Source organism: Mizuhopecten yessoensis, unplaced genomic scaffold (genome assembly GCF_002113885.1).
Source record: "Mizuhopecten yessoensis strain PY_sf001 unplaced genomic scaffold, ASM211388v2 scaffold10889, whole genome shotgun sequence".
NCBI lineage: Eukaryota > Metazoa > Mollusca > Bivalvia > Pectinida > Pectinidae > Mizuhopecten > Mizuhopecten yessoensis.
The window spans coordinates 102,637-122,147 of NW_018408772.1; the positions used below are offsets into that span (position 1 = coordinate 102,637).

At 39.3% G+C, this 19,511-nt stretch overlaps 1 protein-coding gene across 1 annotated transcript in view; it reads left to right on the top strand.

The window, feature by feature from the left end:
* The window catches only part of LOC110463319 (myosin-2 heavy chain-like), a 116,451-nt gene that overhangs the window by 12,659 nt on the left and 84,281 nt on the right, over positions 1–19,511 (top strand). The window contains exons 3-6 of the mRNA XM_021517823.1: positions 13,715–13,798; positions 15,538–15,669; positions 16,135–16,205; positions 19,243–19,375. Coding sequence (XP_021373498.1) covers positions 13,715–13,798; positions 15,538–15,669; positions 16,135–16,205; positions 19,243–19,375 — 420 coding nt within the window. The remainder of the gene's footprint in view (positions 1–13,714; positions 13,799–15,537; positions 15,670–16,134; positions 16,206–19,242; positions 19,376–19,511) is intronic.

Below are 19,511 nucleotides of genomic sequence, written 5' to 3' on the forward strand. Positions count from 1 at the left end.
TAAACACAACTACAACAATGGAACATGGGAATAATTGATCGTATTGATAAGCATTGGAATGGTGATACAAAGGCGCTATATACAGCTAGCAATGACTAGTACCTACACTTGAATGTAGACTGATAATGCGTTGAATTTATCAGATTCAATACATTATGTTGAATGTTATCAGACAGTGACACATGTAGTCACCAGGCTAGGAGTTGTAGAACTTCAGTCTACAATACACCAGTACCTACTCCCTACCTAGGGTACCTGGTGTAAGTAGGTAGGGGAAATGTTTACTCAGTAAATATTAACTCAGGTATTATATAGGTAAACACATTTGGTATCTGTGTTGAATTATTCATTAACGGGCTTGAAGGAATCAGAATTTGGATTTATTGGAAGATAAAATTAACGTAGGGGAAAGTTGTAGTGTTTATGAATATTTAACCAAACACAAAGGTCATAGTTCATGAATATTTAATATCACATCAGTGGCCTGTATGATTGGCTTCATTCAACAGTATCAATTTCCTCAATGGAAGAGTACAAAAGGATACAAAAGAGTACAAAAGAGTACAAAAGGATGGGACATGCACTGTACATACAACACATGTTAGTGGACCACGTTAGTACAGTTTGTGATAAATATCACTATCAGATTGTGTGTACAATATTGTACACATAAAATGTATGAGCAGAATCAATGAAATGTTTATACCCCTGCCGCATAGAAAAGGAGGCATTGATTGTTTGTCCTCTCATCTGTACCACATCGTGCCATGGCTCTGTGTTTTGTTCCATTTCAATACTAGAACCCAACATCCATAAAACTTTATACAATGTCTGTGTTGTACATTAATATATCAAATGTAGGTCACTGTGACCTATAATGTCCTGATGCCTTGACTTCACTTTACTCAATTTCTACTATTTTAATGAAATTGTTGCAGTTTAAATGATAAAAGATAGCAACTGGTACATCATTAACTCAGGTTTGGGAGATCTAGAGTGTAAACACGGTACAGAGATTGGAAGGCACATCATCAATACCGGTATTGCTGTAGGTTGTATGAGGGGTGGTACATGAACATTGTTGAAGTTTCACTAGATCATGTAGTTTTTACGAGGTTATGTCATTATTGGTAGAGTTTTCCTGAGGATACACATCATTATCATAATGACCTTACTATCAGGTATATATGTTCGTACTGTACCTGCTGAAGGTCATCACTCCCAGTCCAGGGGTTATCAGCAACCACAACTTACATCAAATTTCAATCCAATTAAAGAAGTCATACCATGAATTTGGTACAAAGAGAAGTTAGTTTTTGTGTCACCCGTAAATCAAAAGTGACCTACAGGGGTCCCCTTGGTGGTGCACATGTCAGGCACATAAATGGTTTCTACGCTAACTCTTCAAGGAATACTTTAGCTTTCTAACCATTGTATAAGTACCCGATCAAGTTAAATTATCAGCCAGATCTAAAATAGACATGGCCTTCGGTCAGTGGTCAACTTAGACATGGCCTTTGGTCAGTGGTCAACTTAGACATGGCCTTCGGTGATCCCCACCCCTATCCACTGAAGTACTGGTTATACTTGCTATAGATCCCACCACTACTTACTATATACCCCACCACTAATTACTATATACCCCATCACTACTTGCAATAGATCCCACCACTACTTACTATATATCCCACCACTACTTACTATAGACCCCACCACTACTTGCTGTAGACCCCACCACTACTTACTATATATCCCATCACTACTTGCTATAGACCCCATCACTACTTACTATATACCCCATCACTACTTACTATATACCCCATCACTACTTGCTGTAGACCCCACCACTATTTGCTATAGACCCCACCACTACTTACTATATACCCCATCACTACTTACTATATACCCCATCACTACTTGCTGTAGACCCCACCACTACTTGCTGTGGACCCCACCACTACTTGCTGTAGACCCCACCACTATTTGCTATAGACCCCACCACTACTTGCTATAGACCCCATCACTACTTACTATATACCCCATCACTGCTTGCTGTAGACCCCACCACTACTTGCTGTGGACCCCACCACTGCTTGCTGTAGACCCCACCACTATTTGCTATAGACCCCACCACTGCTTGCTATAGACCCCATCACTACTTACTATATACCCCATCACTACTTACTATATACCCCATCACTGCTTGCTGTAGACCCCACCACTACTTGCTGTGGACCCCCCCACTACTTGCTGTAGACCCCACCACTCCTTGCTGTAGACCCCACCACTACTTGCTGTGGACCCCACCACTACTTGCTATAGACCCCATCACTACTTACTATAGACCCCATCACTACTTACTATAGACCCCACCACTACTTGCTATAGACCCCACCACTACTTGCTATATACCCGACCACTACTTACTATATACCCCATCACTACTTGCTATATACCCCACCACTACTTGCTGTAGACCCCACCACTACTTGCTGTAGACCCCACCACTATTTGCTATAGACCCCACACTACTTGCTATAGACCCCATCACTACTTACTATAGCCCCCATCACTCCTTACTATAGACCCCATCACTACTTACTATAGACCCCATCACTACTTGCTATAGACCCCATCACTACTTACTATATACCCCATCACTACTTACTATAGACCCCATCACTACTTGCTATGGACCCCATCACTACTTACTATAGACCCCATCACTACTTGCTATGGACCCCATCACTACTTACTATAGACCCCATCACTACTTACTATATACCCCATCACTACTTACTATATACCCCATCACTACTTACTATATACCCCATCACTACTTACTATATACCCCATCACTACTTGCTGTAGACCCCACCACTACTTGCTGTAGACCCCACCACTACCATTGTAACCTAAGATCCCCACCACTACTCACTGAAGTACTGGGTATTCTTTAGACCCCACCACTACCATTGTAACCTAAGATCCCCACCACTACTCACTGAAGTACTGGGTATTCTTTAGACCCCACCACTACCATTGTAACCTAAGATCCCCACCCCTACTCACTGCAGTACTGGGTATTCTGTAGACCCCACCACTACCATTGTAACCTAAGATCCCCACCACTACTCACTGAAGTACTGGGTATTCTTTAGACCCCACCACTACCATTGTAACCTAAGATCCCCACCACTACTCACTGAAGTACTGGGTATTCTTTAGACCCCACCACTACCATTGTAACCTAAGATCCCCACCCCTACTCACTGCAGTACTGGGTATTCTGTAGACCCCACCACTACCATTGTAACCTAAGATCCCCACCCCTACTCACTGCAGTACTGGGTATTCTGTAGACCCCACCACTACCATTGTAACCTAAGATCCCCACCACTACTCACTGAAGTACTGGGTATTCTTTAGACCCCACCACTACCATTGTAACCTAAGATCCCCACCACTACTCACTGAAGTACTGGGTATTCTGTAGACCCCACCACTAGTATTGTAACCTAAGATCCCCACCCCTATCCACTGAAGTACTGGGGATTCTGTAGACCCCACCACTACTATTGTAACCTAAGCTCCCCACCCCTACTCACTGAAGTACTGGGTATTCTGTAGACCCCACCACTACTATTGTAACCTAAGATCCCCACCCCTATTTACTGAAGTACTGGGTATTCTGTAGACCCCACCACTACTATTGTAACCTAAGATCCCCACCCCTACTCACTGAAGTACTGGGTATTCTGCTGTGTGGAGATATTTACCACTTATTGTTGTTGACATACCTTGTTTGTTTGTTTTGTTTTATTGGACGATTTGTCTATTCCTGCTCAAAAGATTGCTAGCTAGATACTAACACTTTACCTGGTGTGATGGTTTAAATCAGGGAGACATCATGTTAGACTAGGGAGGAGCGGTGTAAGACCTTGGAGATAGTTGTACGAGGGTGGCCTTATGAGGGTGGCCGTGCAGTGTGCATACATACATAAATTTACTCAGCAGGATTTATTGCATGTCCCCTATATAACGTCCCTTGTGTGTTTGGTCGTATGGAGCTCCTTATGTGTGGCTAATCTCTGTCAGTAGCAAAGGATGTGTTTCTGGAAGTTAGCACAGCTAAATTCTATCAGAATATAGATTTTTCAGCATTATGTCACAAGACCCGGTAAGTGATATTTGCCAACGGTATAAAGAGTGTGTATGCCAGGCATTGCAGCGACTGCTTTCTTACTGTTGTAAAAGTTCCACATGGTTTAAAACATTGATATTTTGGTAATTGGAACTACCACATTATTTCAGAAGCAATTACAACTTTCTGCTTTGGAAGTTCAGAATTTCTTCCCTTGTATGTAATCAGTCTTAAATCTGAATAGCAATACTTTTCTTATCTTGGGGAAAAAACAGTGTTGAGTAATTCTCCAGTAGTAGATTGTACATAAAGCTGTTGACTGCAGCCTGGAGTGAGACTATACGTTAGCATAGCGAGCACTGACCAGTGACTGCATCCTGGAGTGTGTCTATACGTTAGCATAGTGATCAATGACCAGTGACTGCAGCCTGGCGTGGGTCTATAAGTTAGCATAGTGGGCTCTGACCAGTGACTGCAGCCTGGGGTGGGTCTATAAGGTAGCATAGTGAGCACTGACCATTGACTGCAGCCTGGAGTGAGACTATAAGTTAGCATAGTGAGCGCTGACCAGTGACCGAAGCCTGGAGTGGGTCTATAAGCCAGCATAGTGATCACTGACCAGGGACTGCAGCCTGTAGTGGGTCTATAAGTTAGCATAGTGAGCACTGCCCAGTGACTGCAGCCTGGAGTGAGACTATACATTAGCATAGTGATCACTGACCCGTGACTGCAGCCTGGAGTGGGTCTATACATTAGCATAGTGATCACTGACCGGTGACTGCAGCCGGGAGTGAGACTATAAGTTAGCATAGTGAGCGCTGACCAGTGACCGAAGCCTGGAGTGGGTCTATACGTTCGCATAGTGATCACTGACCAGTGCATGCAGCCTGGAGTGAGACTATAAGTTAGCATAGTGATCACTGACCGGTGACTGCAGCCGGGAGTGAGACTATAAGTTAGCATAGTGAGCACTGCCCAGTGACTGCAGCCTTGAGTGGGTCTATACGTTAGCATATTGATCACTGACCAGGGCCTGCAGCCAGGAGTGAGTCTATACGTTAGCATAGTGATCCCTGCCCAGTGACTGCAGCCTGGAGTAGGTCTATAAGTTAGCATAGTGGGCTCTGACCAGTGACTGCAGCCTGTAGTGGGTCTATAAGTTAGCATAGTGGGCTCTGACCAGTGACTGCAGCCTGAAGTGGGTCTATACGTTAGCATAGGGATCACTGACCAGTGACTGCAGCCTAGAGTGGGTCTATACGTCAGCATAGTGATCACTGACCAGTGGCTGCAGCCTGGAGTGAGACTATAAGTTAGCATAGTGAGCCCGGACCAGTGACTGCAGCCTGGAATGGGTCTATACGTTAGCATAGGGATCACTGACCAGTGACTGCATCCTGGAGTGAGCCTATACGTTAGCATAGCGAGCCCTGACCAGTGACTGTAGCCTGGAGTGGGTCTATAAGTGAGCATAGTGAGCACTGACCAGGGACTGAAGCCTGGAGTGGGTCTATTAGTTAGCATAGTGATCACTGACCGGTGACTGCAGCCGGGAGTGAGACTATAAGTTAGCATAGTGATCACTGACCGGTGACTGCATCCTGGAGTGGGTCTATACGTTCGCATAGTGATCACTGACCAGTGAATGCAGCCTGGAGTGAGACTATAAGTTAGCATAGTGAGCACTGCCCAGTGACTGCAGCCTTGAGTGGGTCTATACGTTAGCAAAGTGATCACTGACCAGTGACTGAAGCCTTGAGTGGGTCTATACGTTAGCACAGTGATCACTGACCAGTGACTGAAGCCTGGAGTGGGTCTATAAGTTTGCATAGTGATCACTGACCAGGGACTTTAACCAGATTATCCTAGCAGCCAATCACTCTAGACCGAGCCCCAGTCTGTGGAGAGCACTGACCAGGGACTCATAGTGATCACTGACCAGTGCATGCAGCCTGGAGTGAGACTATAAGTTAGCATAGTGAGCACTGACCAGTGATTGCAGCCTGGAGTGGGGCTATAAGTTAGCATAGTGAGCACTGCCCAGTGACTGCAGCCTGGAGTGGGTCTATAAGTTAGCATAGTGATCACTGACCAGGGACTTTAGTCAGATTATCCTAGCAGCCAATCACTCTAGACCGAGCCCCAGTCTGTGGAGAGCACTGACCAGGGACTTTAATCAGATTATCCTAGCAGGCAATCACTCTAGTCCGAGCCCCAGTCTGTGGAGACTTATACCCATTGTCAAGTGACAATGGTGGGCAATAAGTACTTTAAACAAGACACAACACAATGCTACAATCCAAATATGTTTTTAGCTTAGTGAGTTTACCAGATAAAGTTGTATGTACATTGTATGTACATTATTCTAGGACCTATATTTCCTGGAGCTACTGTGTAAATAATGATTATTAAATATACTGTGGAACTTTGTAATGTTTTGTATAATGAAGCTATTGTACTGTTTGAGAATTGAAGGTGAAAGATTTAATTATCTTTTAAATTTCAACTTTCATGTATTTAGTTGAATGAACCAGTTGTAAGGTTTAATCTGGTCTTTTTGGCTGTATATATTGCCTTAATAGGATGTATCATGGAAAATTGGGCTGTTTGATCTCTGTCCTGATATATAATAATTATTCTAATGGACATCCACACCAAGTTCAAGGTCACAAATTGAAGTCAAAGGTCAAATTGAAAATAAAAACATTACTGGTGATACTTTTACTAGAACAATTACTTCAAGGTCAAGGCCACAAAATTAAAAATATACAATGATCATCAACATTATTGTTTTCTATATCATACCCATGTTCTGAACGAATTGCATTTAAACTTAATAAAGTATGTACCATGCTAAGACAGTGTGTCATGTGTCATTTTCAGGGCCTACTCGCCAAGGTAAAGTAAATGAAGGAAAAAGCTTTAGTCTCACATTTTAAATTGTCTTCATATAATCTCATTGTCCCATGAGTCGTTTCAATAAAAGATTGAATCAAAGATATTCTCTAGAACAAGGAAAGAACACATCTAAACTTTGATAGGAACTTGTGACATTTTCATTGAAAAAAAAAGAACATACTGTTGGAATGTTTTAAAATATAAATTAAATTTCTCTGAACTGTTTGTATTGCAGCTCTGCTATGATCTTACATTATATATGTATGATTGGTGTTTCTCCTAGCCTTTCTGTACATTGTGTTACATGGAAATAAAAGTTGTTTTATTGTAAATATCGTTTATGTTAGTGAGTCCATGTTGTACAGTTAAGTGTTCCTTTGACGCCACACTTTGTACAGGTTTTATGTCTGGTTTGTGAGGGGATCGCCTTCCTGATAAAAGTGAGATCATCTGGTCGTAAATCAGTATAGATATCACAGATGTGTTTACACAGGAATGTTTATAATTGGGGTTTTATGGGTACTGTAAAACACATCCATAAAATTACAGTTATACACCATCTTATACATGGAAAAATCTCTTTAACACAAATTATTTCCCCAAGTTGCTAGATTATTTATGCATTTATGCAGAGAGGCCGGGACATAAAAACTCACCTCTTCACGTCTGCATTTTAGAATCTTGGCAAAGACGTCATGTAAATACCACCCTTTTATTTGTTCAATTACGTGCACATTGCTTGTTAAATGTATGAAAGTAATTGCAAGCCTTTGTTGTTTGTTTTCACAATTTTAACCATTACTATTATCCATATGTTGTAAAGCGCCTTAGAGAAATTTTACAAACTATACAGGGCGCTATATAAATCCTGTATATTATTATTTATTATTATTATAGCTATAACCCTCATTTTGACCAACCAATATCCCTCGAAACTCCCTCATTTAAGTCCAAACTCACAAACTCATAATCTATATCCTGTGGTCAAATGATCTCCTAGTTACTACATGGTGTGTGTAATGATCATAACAAGTGTGTCTGAATCAAATGAATGAGTTTTGGAGTTATTTTGTTATTATAAAGGGAAAGATAAATAGAGCAAAGCAGTTTCAGTCGAGTTTCACACACTTTCTCCCTCATTGGAAATGTGGAATGAGGGAAATCTCCCTCATTGGAGGTATCACAGGGTAACACCTCTGTTTCAAGGCGGTATATATGTAAAAGATAGTGGAAATACTTAATTTCTAAAAAGTCCAAGACCAGGTTTTTGTTTCTGGTGGAATGTTTGTTTGTCGAGACATTTTCGTTTCTGTGTACAGTGGAAACTTTTTGATCCAATACATATTTTTTGTTTTTGTATAGACTATAGTGGAACCTTCATATCATTACTGTAGATAAGTCAGAACTGTTCTGTATAAAACTAGGTACTAGGAGCCTTGAAGTCCAGATATTTTAGTTTCTGTGTAAACAATGAAGAATCATAGTGCAATGAAACATCACTCCAAGTGGAAACAACTTTAGATATTATTAATGTGGTTATTTAAAAACTATATTGCAAAGCTAACAAAATTGGTTATATATTAACATGTCAACAGACCCTGAGACTTGTACAGAACTACTGCTACACAGGCGAGGTTGTCAGCGAGCCAAAGTGCTACTTGTCCCTTTACTGGCCTGTAATAACATGTCACCCTGTCAGACCCTACGCTACAACAGTTAGTCAAAGGGCAGTATCCAATAACCAGGATTTGTGAGGGACGCCCCAGTACAATGGATGTGCTAAAATAAGATTGTCCTTATCAGTTGGGTTGGATATTTGATCAGGCCTTCATTTATCAATTGGTATGTAATGGTATGTTGTAGGTATAATACAGTACTACGTTATGGTATAATGGACGATGATCTCCCTACACTGTGTAGTACAGAACGTTACAGTCGTTGTTGAGACTCCTATGTGTGAAAGAGATGACCAGTTGGGAAAAAAACAGATACTGTTTCATAAAAATTTGTTCAGAATATCTTATTAAACAAGAAATGAAGACACCCAACCAAACAAAAGACAGCATGATTTGTATACTGTATTTATGTGCTGGAGCTGATCAGGCAGTGGCAATTCAGAAGGTGTTCTGTCTTCACAGTGTAAAACACATTAAATTACAAATTAAGCTGTTCTAACTTTGAACTGGTATTGGAAGCCCAGCTAAGATAAACATGTTTTTTGTATAGATAGTATTAAGACACATATGTTAAACTACCATTACTGGATTTGAAAAATAGACGACAGTGAATGTAAGTTTTATTTTCATTACGTGTCATATTTCAGCTGCAAAGTAAGAACCAGTTATGATGTAGATGTAATAACAGATTGTCTGAGGTTGTATATTGATCGATGTTGTGTCACAAGACTCGTAACATCCAAAGCCCCTATAAGAGCAGAGGATTGGACCTGTCACGGAATAAGCCAGCCCCTACGAAGGTCCTATTGGAGAGTAAGAAACCCAGTATTGGCGGTGCTGGAACCCTACTGTTAATATTGACAACACAATCCTAAATCATCCCTAGATAAAGACTGGGGATATATAAAGGTGCCTGGGTACAGTGGACTTCCTGGGAATTCCGGTGATTATGTTGACATCAGTTTAGATATCCCGTAGATACCCATGTTATTACAATTCTGACTTATACTTCTTGTCCATCAAAATATTTCAGTGAAACTTTGAAGTTAGTACATTCACCATACTAGATGGTACTATGTAGTGCACTGTTTATAAGGTAACTGACTTTCACTTCTGGGTCAAAGGTCAAATAAGTGCAAACATTTTTGTAACTTGCTTGATGAAACTGCATCACTCACAAGTGTGCACTGCACAATAATTGGTTCACCATGACCTTCACCTCTAGGTCAGAGGTTAATTAAGTGCCAATCAATTAGAGATATCTGCTATACTATCTGTTTTTAGGTCACCTGAGCTTTGCTTAAGTGACCTATTCCGATCGCTTTCTGTCCGTCATCTGTCGTGCGTAATTTTTTTTATATTTTTGACTTCTTCTCAAGAACCAATAAATGGGTTTCCACCAAACTTGGTAGGTAACATCTTTGGTGGAAGAGGATATTACATTATAAAATTGGGATTCTGCCCCATACCCAGGGGCTAGGGCGGGGCACCAAAGGGAAAATTCAGACTTGGATGTACTACAATCAAATTCTGTGCATGGATGAAAAGTCCATCTGGGGAGGGGCTAAAGTTTACACAAAAATTTAAAATATTAATTTCACCACACAATCTTTTGTCAACCATTAAACCTTTGGTTGTTTACTGGCAAAATTCAAACATGTGTTTGTCTGTATTATTGTACAGGAGTGGGTAGTGTTAATTTCTATATAGTGGGTTGTCTACATATCCTAATCCAATAAGAAGTTAACACAGGTAGGATCACAACATGAAGGGGAGATAATTGCAGTACATCATCTGTTTCTTTGTTGTAATTTAAACTGAATGCTTGTTGAAAATTACTTTTGTTTTTTTATCTATAGAATTTTATGTTGATACATGTATATGATTTGATTTAATACTCGGTCAATTATATTTTTTTATTCCAGCTTTTCTAGATAATTTAGAATTAATTAGGTGTAATAATTAAGCAAAAAATCCTGTTTCTACACGATATGACAGTCACCTTTTCTGTAAATGGATAATAACTGAAAAGAAAATGACCCAATTAGCTGGTGAACTTTGTCACCAATCAGCCTGTTATTTACAGTGAATTGAGTTACTCAATAAGAGCCTACTCTCTGCTGACCGTCACTGTTACCTTAAAGGCCTTTGATGCCTTACAGACTTACCCTAACGTGTACAGGAAAACATTGTTGGGAGTATAATTTGAAATTTGATGTCTAAAAATGATTTGCTATCAGATTTACGTTGTTTATTTTGTATGCATGAATTGACAACCCTAAATAACTACCCGTAATTGTACACCGGTACACAATCAACTGTTGTTTTGGTTTCATATTCTGAAGGTGTGTACAGATACTTCATTCATGTAACAGTGTTGTACATGTTTTCTGTGATTTGAGAAGTAACACTTTCAGTACCACTGATCTCCAGACATCTCCTGGCTCAGATGGCTGTGTGTTAGAGCTAAAATGGTGGGCCAGATACATTGATCTCTCTGGATAGACCAGAATCTACAGATGCTTGGCTTTATGGACACCTCACTATACTGACACCAGACTCGACTGACACCTGCCTTTACTAACACCTGCCTCTACCGACACCTAACTGGACTTCCTGTAATATCTGACATGAGTTTATATCACTGTCCCTCTATTTGCTAGATTCCAACCTAAGACCTTGAAGTCAATAGGCTGGCACACTACCAACTATGCCATACAGTCCCCAGTATTCTATGTATTACCTTTGTACAGGGAAATGGTCAATGAAATGGAATAAGTCTTTGTCATTGGTGTGTCCAACATCATTGTAAACATTACTTTCTAATTATATTTTGATCATTATCTTACTTGTGCAAAACAATCCTAATGTATAGTTAAGGTTACTCAACACACATGATAGATTGTTTAACAACATCCTTTGATGTGGATCTGTTGTGGATAAAAACATTCATTGATGTGTCATTGTGGATCTGTTGTGGATAAACCATATCCTACTGTCATGTTTACATGTCCACATGCAAGTTCCTCTATAGCATTGCCAGGAGAAATTGTGTTCATAGAGCTAGATCAGCTTCATTTTGAAGCTTCTACCGCCTCAATTAACACAAGACAACCGTTAGAATCAAACACTTTGGTGATGTTTGGCTGTTCCATGAATCTTGTTTGCATTGGCGACACAGACACTTCAATATCGAAAATATAAGGGAACGCCTTTATTTAGGTCAATAAAAACAAAATATTTTTTCAGCATAAATTGAAAAATGCTGTTTGATCCTTATATACAGATATCTCTTGATGTTGAACGGTTGTAGACGGGCCTTTCCTATTACCAATCATAAGACCAATCTCTAGGCTTTTCAGTAACTTCTATTTGAATAGACCAAATGACATTTTTAAGCAGTCAACTTTTATAAAATTATATATGAGAGTTATAAGAAAAAGGTGATTTGAACAGGCCAAAGTCGGAACTGAACCAGTCATTTTGGCCTGCTGCCTGCAGTTCTGATCAAAAGGCCCTTAAATTATAGCTACCTTACAATCATGATCACATTGCTATGTGAAAGTGTGTCTCCCTGCCCTGAGTTGGCTAACTTATTGGGCTGGATCACACAGGTATTTCACACTCAATAAGTGGTAAAGCATTAGGTGTGCTGATCTGGAATTATGGAGATGTGTCTACATATTGTTAAATGACAATCGGGCATATTACGGCTTAATCAGATTGTATTGAATCCTGCCCAGTCAGGCGTGACATAGCCTTGTTATAGGTAGGACCACCCCCTCAAGTTCAGACAGGTATACCGCCAATATACGTAAGACTGTACAGGGTATAGCACAGGTAAACACACAGGTGTGTTACTAGCATTCCTGTACCAATACATGTCTCACGAGAAGTTTGTGTACCAATATTTAAATCTATGTATTTAAAACATCAAAACAATAGGGATTATCTCCCTTGATGGTATTCAGCTTACTGTCTGTTTTTATATCAAGCTTAGCTTATTTCTAACTCAGAATTCCTTCCTTATGCATATATGTATAAAGATATTGGCCAAGCTGTTTTACTGATATAGAAATAACAATTTCCTCCCCCTGATGATCATATTTATTTCTGTTTTCATTATCACTGAAACAAAGAAAAAAAAAATGAAATAGCATGACTGAATCAAATAAAGAATGTTTAAAAAACCATGTATTACTTTTGATAGGAGAATTGGGTGTTATGCTATGTTTCTGTTCATTCGATTAAAATATAATAAGAAATTATGTTTTATTTAAATTAAGTCCTCTTCTGTCTTAAATTGTAGAGGGAGAATAGTGTTGTCACTTAGTTTATCCATGTTTCTTTGTTAAGCTGTGTATCATAATTACACAGCAAATATTGTCACGTAACATTCTCAGTTAGGTCCCCTAATGGTCAAGTCATTGTTAATGGTCAAAGACGAGAGTAAGTTAGATGATATGTATGGTCAGTCACATGACAATGCCTTTGCTGACCGGTAAGTGAGCTAGTTGTTCATTTAGACCTAAGTGATTTTTACACAATAATAATTAGTGATGATATTTTAATAATGAAAGAGATACATGGCTTATAAAGAGTGAGGGGTGAAATCACTAGTTATAAACAAAATACTAAGATTGCTAGAGTATAAAGGATCCTTCTGTAATGCTATCTGTTTGTATGTTATTGCGATTACTTCATTGAATATTTCAACTTGTTATATTGATGATTTACAAAATGTTGACATTTTTTTCAGCAAAAAGATAAGACTAAAAACTGAAGCAAATTACAATTAAATATAGTATACTGAAACCAAAAAACTAAACAAAAATACCAAACTGCTTTCAATAATCAATTAAAATTGTTAGTGTTGCTTGTTTTGATTTTTACATTAAATATGTGTATACATTATTCATGATTTAGTTTTTAACATTTTTCCAAACCTGTTAATTTTCGTCATTAATACAATAAAACATTTTATTTTGTGTTACAGGAATACATGGCCAAGGCTCGGGACTTGGAGCGTGAGCTGCGCGCCCTCACCATTGAGAAGACGAGGGCGGATGCCATGCTGGAGGTAAGACACGATGACTAGTTCACTGATCAGTAATCCGCTGTAAATACAGGAAGTTCCTCACCTTCCATTGTATATCATAATAGACTTCCTAGCTCAACAATACACACACTTTAAAACTAACAGTCACTTCTTGTCAAACACAAAAAAATTAAAATACCAACATGAATTGTAATTGATACCCAACCTACGAACCGTCTAGGTATGGAAGAATCTATACACGGTCAATTTCACATAGAGGATCGTTTGTTTTCATTTAGTTACCTCATGTTCGGGAGTACAAGTGCCCCTTTAGTCATGCATCACATGACTTGATACTGGCACCTGATTGGTTAATTTGCTGATTTTTTGCATCACTTGTTGCTGTAGATGATCAGACTTGTATTAGAAAGCCTAAACATGTACGTTGCTCTGGCGAAAGGATGATAGTTCTACACTAACTTGGAACGGTTTTAGTGGGATTTTACTGTTTAAGATTCAAGGGAAATAGAAAGTTTTATCAATACATATATATGTGTATTTAATTTAGAGATTAAATTTTGTCGGAAAGAGTGCTTTTGCCTGACAGAATTATATAAAGCTTCAATCAATGGTGATCAATGAAAAGGAAAATTTTCTGGTGAAGTTGTGTTTGTATAGATATCCGTCATGGAATCGAATTCTGAATCTCTTCAAAAAGGGGTGAAGAAATATCCGACTATGAGGAGTGTATCCAGATCAACATTAGGAGGTGTACATTCTCAGCAGTCCTTCCACGGTAGTGGTGCTGGGTCTGACGGTAGATTAGACACTGGTGTGAGATCAGACACTTGTACTGGGTCTGACTGGAAGTTAGACACAAGCTCTGACTTGGGTGATGGTGTTCAGTCCAAGACTATCACTAGTCCTAGGTCTGATCTGTCAATGGACGGTTCAAGATCTGTGTCCAACATGGATAGACAATGTTGGACAGATCACAAATCAGTGTCTACGCCAAATACTCACTCCAAATCTGAGTTATTGGTTAAAACAAACCCAGATGGAACATTACGATCTGATTTTCAATCAAAAAGCATGTGTGATAGACAGTCCATGTCAGACTGTCATTCTAAATCACACTCAGATGGACAGACTCGGTCTGAATATCGATCTAAGTCAACATCAGATAGAAATTCATGGTCGGGTTATAAGTGTAAGCCATTACCAAGTGGAGATATGTTACAATCTCGGTCGAAGGCGGAGTCTCTGTCTAAGGCGAAGTCTCTGAGTCAATGTGTGATGACATCTGATGGCCAGGCCAGGTCTATGTACACTTCCAGACTGGAGACACAGTCTCTACATTCCTCTAACATGGTAATTACTCTCCACTGTTAATGCTAGTGAGACTGGTACCTGAACTATTGGATTTGTACACAAACTATTGGAATGGGTACTAAATGTTTCATTAGTGTCACCTAGTGTGATGTATACCTTTTCTGTATCCTTGCCTTAAGGTGAAGGTCGCCTATCGCCAACAAAGTTCAAAACAGTTTTTGCTTATGCAGATCTTGGTAACTGACATAGCTACATGAATAAGAAAATGTTGGTGAAAACGTAACTGACATAGCTACATGAAAAAGAAAATGTTGGTGAAAACCAACCTTTGTGAAGTTTGATATGTCAGAATCAAAATCAGAGCTGTGTACCCCCACCCCCACCCCCACCATCATTATCATGTTGACGTAGGCCTATACACCAATTCTAACTCTATATGTCTCGTTCAGGAGCTACAGACCCGCCTTGGGAGACAGGAGGAGAGCAGTGGCGCACTAAGGGAAGAGAACTCTAACCTCAATCACGATGTCAACCAGCTTATCTCTGTCATCCGCACGACCAGGAACACTGGGCGATGGGAGGTATGTACTGGGACCCCACTCATGAAATATAAATACTCTAAGAGTCTTAATTAACATGATTTATCTAGTCTGTTTCTTTATTTCTAGATTTAATTTTCAATAATCTTGTCTGTAATATTCAGAAAATTTAATAATTATTTAAGTAATTAAAGATATCGGAGGTAGTGCATGTCTAAAGTCAATAGCACAACGTCATGTTCTTACAGTTTATGACTGACTGATGTGTAATGACATATCTCCCCTATACCCAGCCATGAACTATAGTATAACAGAATTTGGCCATTTTAATTCCAAACTCTAATTTTATCATCTATTTCAGAACTCTCATATCTCACCCTCATCAATTTCATCTATGGTAATTGCTTCACTTAAAACTCTCCTCGTATGATATAACATTTCTGATACTAACAAATATATTATAAGTAAAATAAAATATAAAAGAATTGCATTATTCTATTTTTTCAGACCGAGGCTGTCCGCTTTCGTGAACTTTCGCATGATCAAGTTTTTGGTTCTCATATAGAGGCTGCAAGACTGTAAGTAAACATTAAAAACATGATGAAGTGGTGTCTCTGGATGTCACCGCTGTGGTGGTGTCTCCGGATGTCACCGCTGTGGTGGTGTCTCTGGATGTCACCGCTGTGGTGGTGTCTCTGGATGTCACCGCTGTACACAGCTGATGGAGTGATTTACTCATTCCTCCTAACTCAGCAAACTTTGTGACATAGTTTAGTTGTATATGGACGACATAAAGTATCTGTTGGAGATCTGGTGATGTTTGTATTTTCAGGTCCTTAGGTTGATATAGGACACAGTGTTATCAGTCTGTAATAATTGAACATTATTTACTGATTAATACATAAACAAATAAATATTTAACAATAGACTTGAGATACTATTTTGGTATTTATTGCATAGAGAAATGACACAATGGCAGTATTGTTTGTACATTAGGTGGTTAGGTCCTTGACTTGTCCACATGTGTACAGCCGGTCAGAAATGTTCACAGACATACATTCTGTCAGCTGGCTCATGTATAGAATGCCTAAACAAGGACTAAACCAGCCCGGCCGGGTGTACATGTCACGGAGGCTTTCAGGGGTAATGGTGTGAGACCAGAGATCGCTGATAAGTAGTTCCCTCCCTTTACTCCGTCCGTGGGACCTGACCACTGTGGTAAAAGTTCCACGTATTGACCACCACACACACTCCGACTCTCCTGATATAACTTATATAGGAATGTGGGGTGGTGTTAGTGTGAATTACAGCATATATAAAGTTTGTATTCATAATTAAAAAAATAATTGCTAGAGGCATCCTAATCACCTGTAACTAGATATTTAATTTTGAAACAAAAGCCTGTTATCAGATTTCCAGAACCGCACAACTAACATATCATGTTCACTGCTCAGCCCAAATTTAAAACTTGTGCAGTATGTGTTGCTGGCCTCCCGGTGCTAGTGAGTCCTCTGTGTTCGTGGGAACTTAGTATTTATGGATAAAAAACCTATGCCAGTTCCCTCAGCCAAATATGTGTACCCAACTCGACCCAGGTAAGAAAGTCAGGGAAGTGTCTTTGTAGAATCTTCAAGAACATTTATCATTAGGTTCTTAGTAAGGGTGGCCAAATCATTTTGCCTATTTGATTGTCATATCATTTGTTTTTGAGTGAACAAATGCTTAAAACATAGGTGAAACGATATGTCAAATCAGTTGTCATCTCGTACCCTTTATTACCTAAGTGTACATTCACTTTATATGGCCTAGCAGCCTAGACAAATCAACTTGATGATCAATTATCACCTCGTACCCTTTATAACCTAAGTGCACATTCATTTTACATGGCCTAGCGGCCTAGACAAATCAACTTGATGATCAATTATCATCTCGTACCCTTTATAACCTAAGTGTACATTCACTTTACGTGGCCTAGCAGCCTAGACAAATCAACTAGATGATTCAATTATCATCTCGTACCCTTTATTACCTTATTGTACATTCACTTTACATGGCCTAGCAGCCTAGACAAATCAACTAGACGATTCAATTATCATCTCGTACCCTTTATAACCTAAGTGTACATTCACTTTACATGGCCTAGCAGCCTAGACAAATCAACTAGACGATTCAATTATCATCTCATAACCTTTATTACCTAATTGTACATTCACTTTACATGGCCTAGTAGACTGTTTATATAGGAATTATATTACCTGTTACACACCTCTACAGTACTGTTATTGTATTATCTGTTACACGCCTCTACAGTACTGTTATTGTATTGTCTGTTACACACCTCTACAGTACTGTTATTGTATTGTCTGTTACACACCTCTACAGTACTGTTATTGTATTATCTGTTACAGACCTCTACAGTACTGTTATTGTATTGTCTGTTACACACCTCTACAGTACTGTTATTGTATTGTCTGTTACACACCTCTACAGTACTGTTATTGTATTGTCTGTTACACACCTCTACAGTACTGTTATTGTATTATCTGTTACACGCCTCTACAGTACTGTTATTGTATTGTCTGTTACACACCTCTACAGTACTGTTATTGTATTGTCTGTTACACACCTCTACAGTACTGTTATTGTATTATCTGTTACAGACCTCTACAGTACTGTTATTGTATTGTCTGTTACACACCTCTACAGTACTGTTATTGTATTGTCTGTTACACACCTCTACAGTACTGTTATTGTATTGTCTGTTACACACCTCTACAGTACTGTTATTGTATTGTCTGTTACACACCTCTACAGTACTGTTATTGTATTATCTGTATATGGCCTAGCAGCCTAGACAAATCAACTTGATGATCAATTATCATCTCGTACCCTTTATAACCTAAGTGTACATTCACTTTACATGGCCTAGCAGCCTAGACAAATCAACTAGACGATTCAATTATCATCTCATAACCTTTATTACCTAATTGTACATTCACTTTACATGGCCTAGCAGCCTAGACAAATCAACTTGATGATCAATTATCATCTCGTACCCTTTATAACCTAAGTGTACATTCACTTTACATGGCCTAGCAGCCTAGACAAATCAACTTGATGATCAATTATCATCTCGTACCCTTTATAACCTAAGTGTACATTCACTTTACATGGCCTAGCAGCCTAGACAAATCAACTTGATGATCAATTATCATCTCGTACCCTTTATAACCTAAGTGTACATTCACTTTACATGGCCTAGCAGCCTAGACAAATCAACTAGACGATTCAATTATCATCTCGTACCCTTTATATCCTAAGCGTACATTCACTTTACATGGCCTAGCAGCCTAGACAAATCAACTAGACGATTCAATTATCATCTCGTACCCTTTATATCCTAAGCGTACATTCACTTTACATGGCCTAGCAGCCTAGACAAATCAACTAGACGATTCAATTATCATCTCATAACCTTTATTACCTAATTGTACATTCACTTTACATGGCCTAGTAGACTGTTTATATAGGAACTATATTACCTGTTACACACCTCTACAGTACTGTTATTGTGCTATCTGTTACACACCTCTACAGTACTGTTATCTGTTACAGAAGGACAGTAGAAGATGCTGAGGAGCGGTCCAGAGACCTGAGGGATCAACTCCGACGTAAAGACGAACAGATGGACAAACTACAGCAGGAGATAGCCTTACTGAGGACACAGACCCGAGTCTCTCGTGATGAGGTAGGTCACTAGTACAAGGGTATCACAGCCTTACTGAGGACACAGACCCGAGTCTCTCGTGATGAGGTAGGTCACTAGTACAAGGGTAACACAGCCTTACTGAGGACACAGACCCGAGTCTCTCGTGATGAGGTAG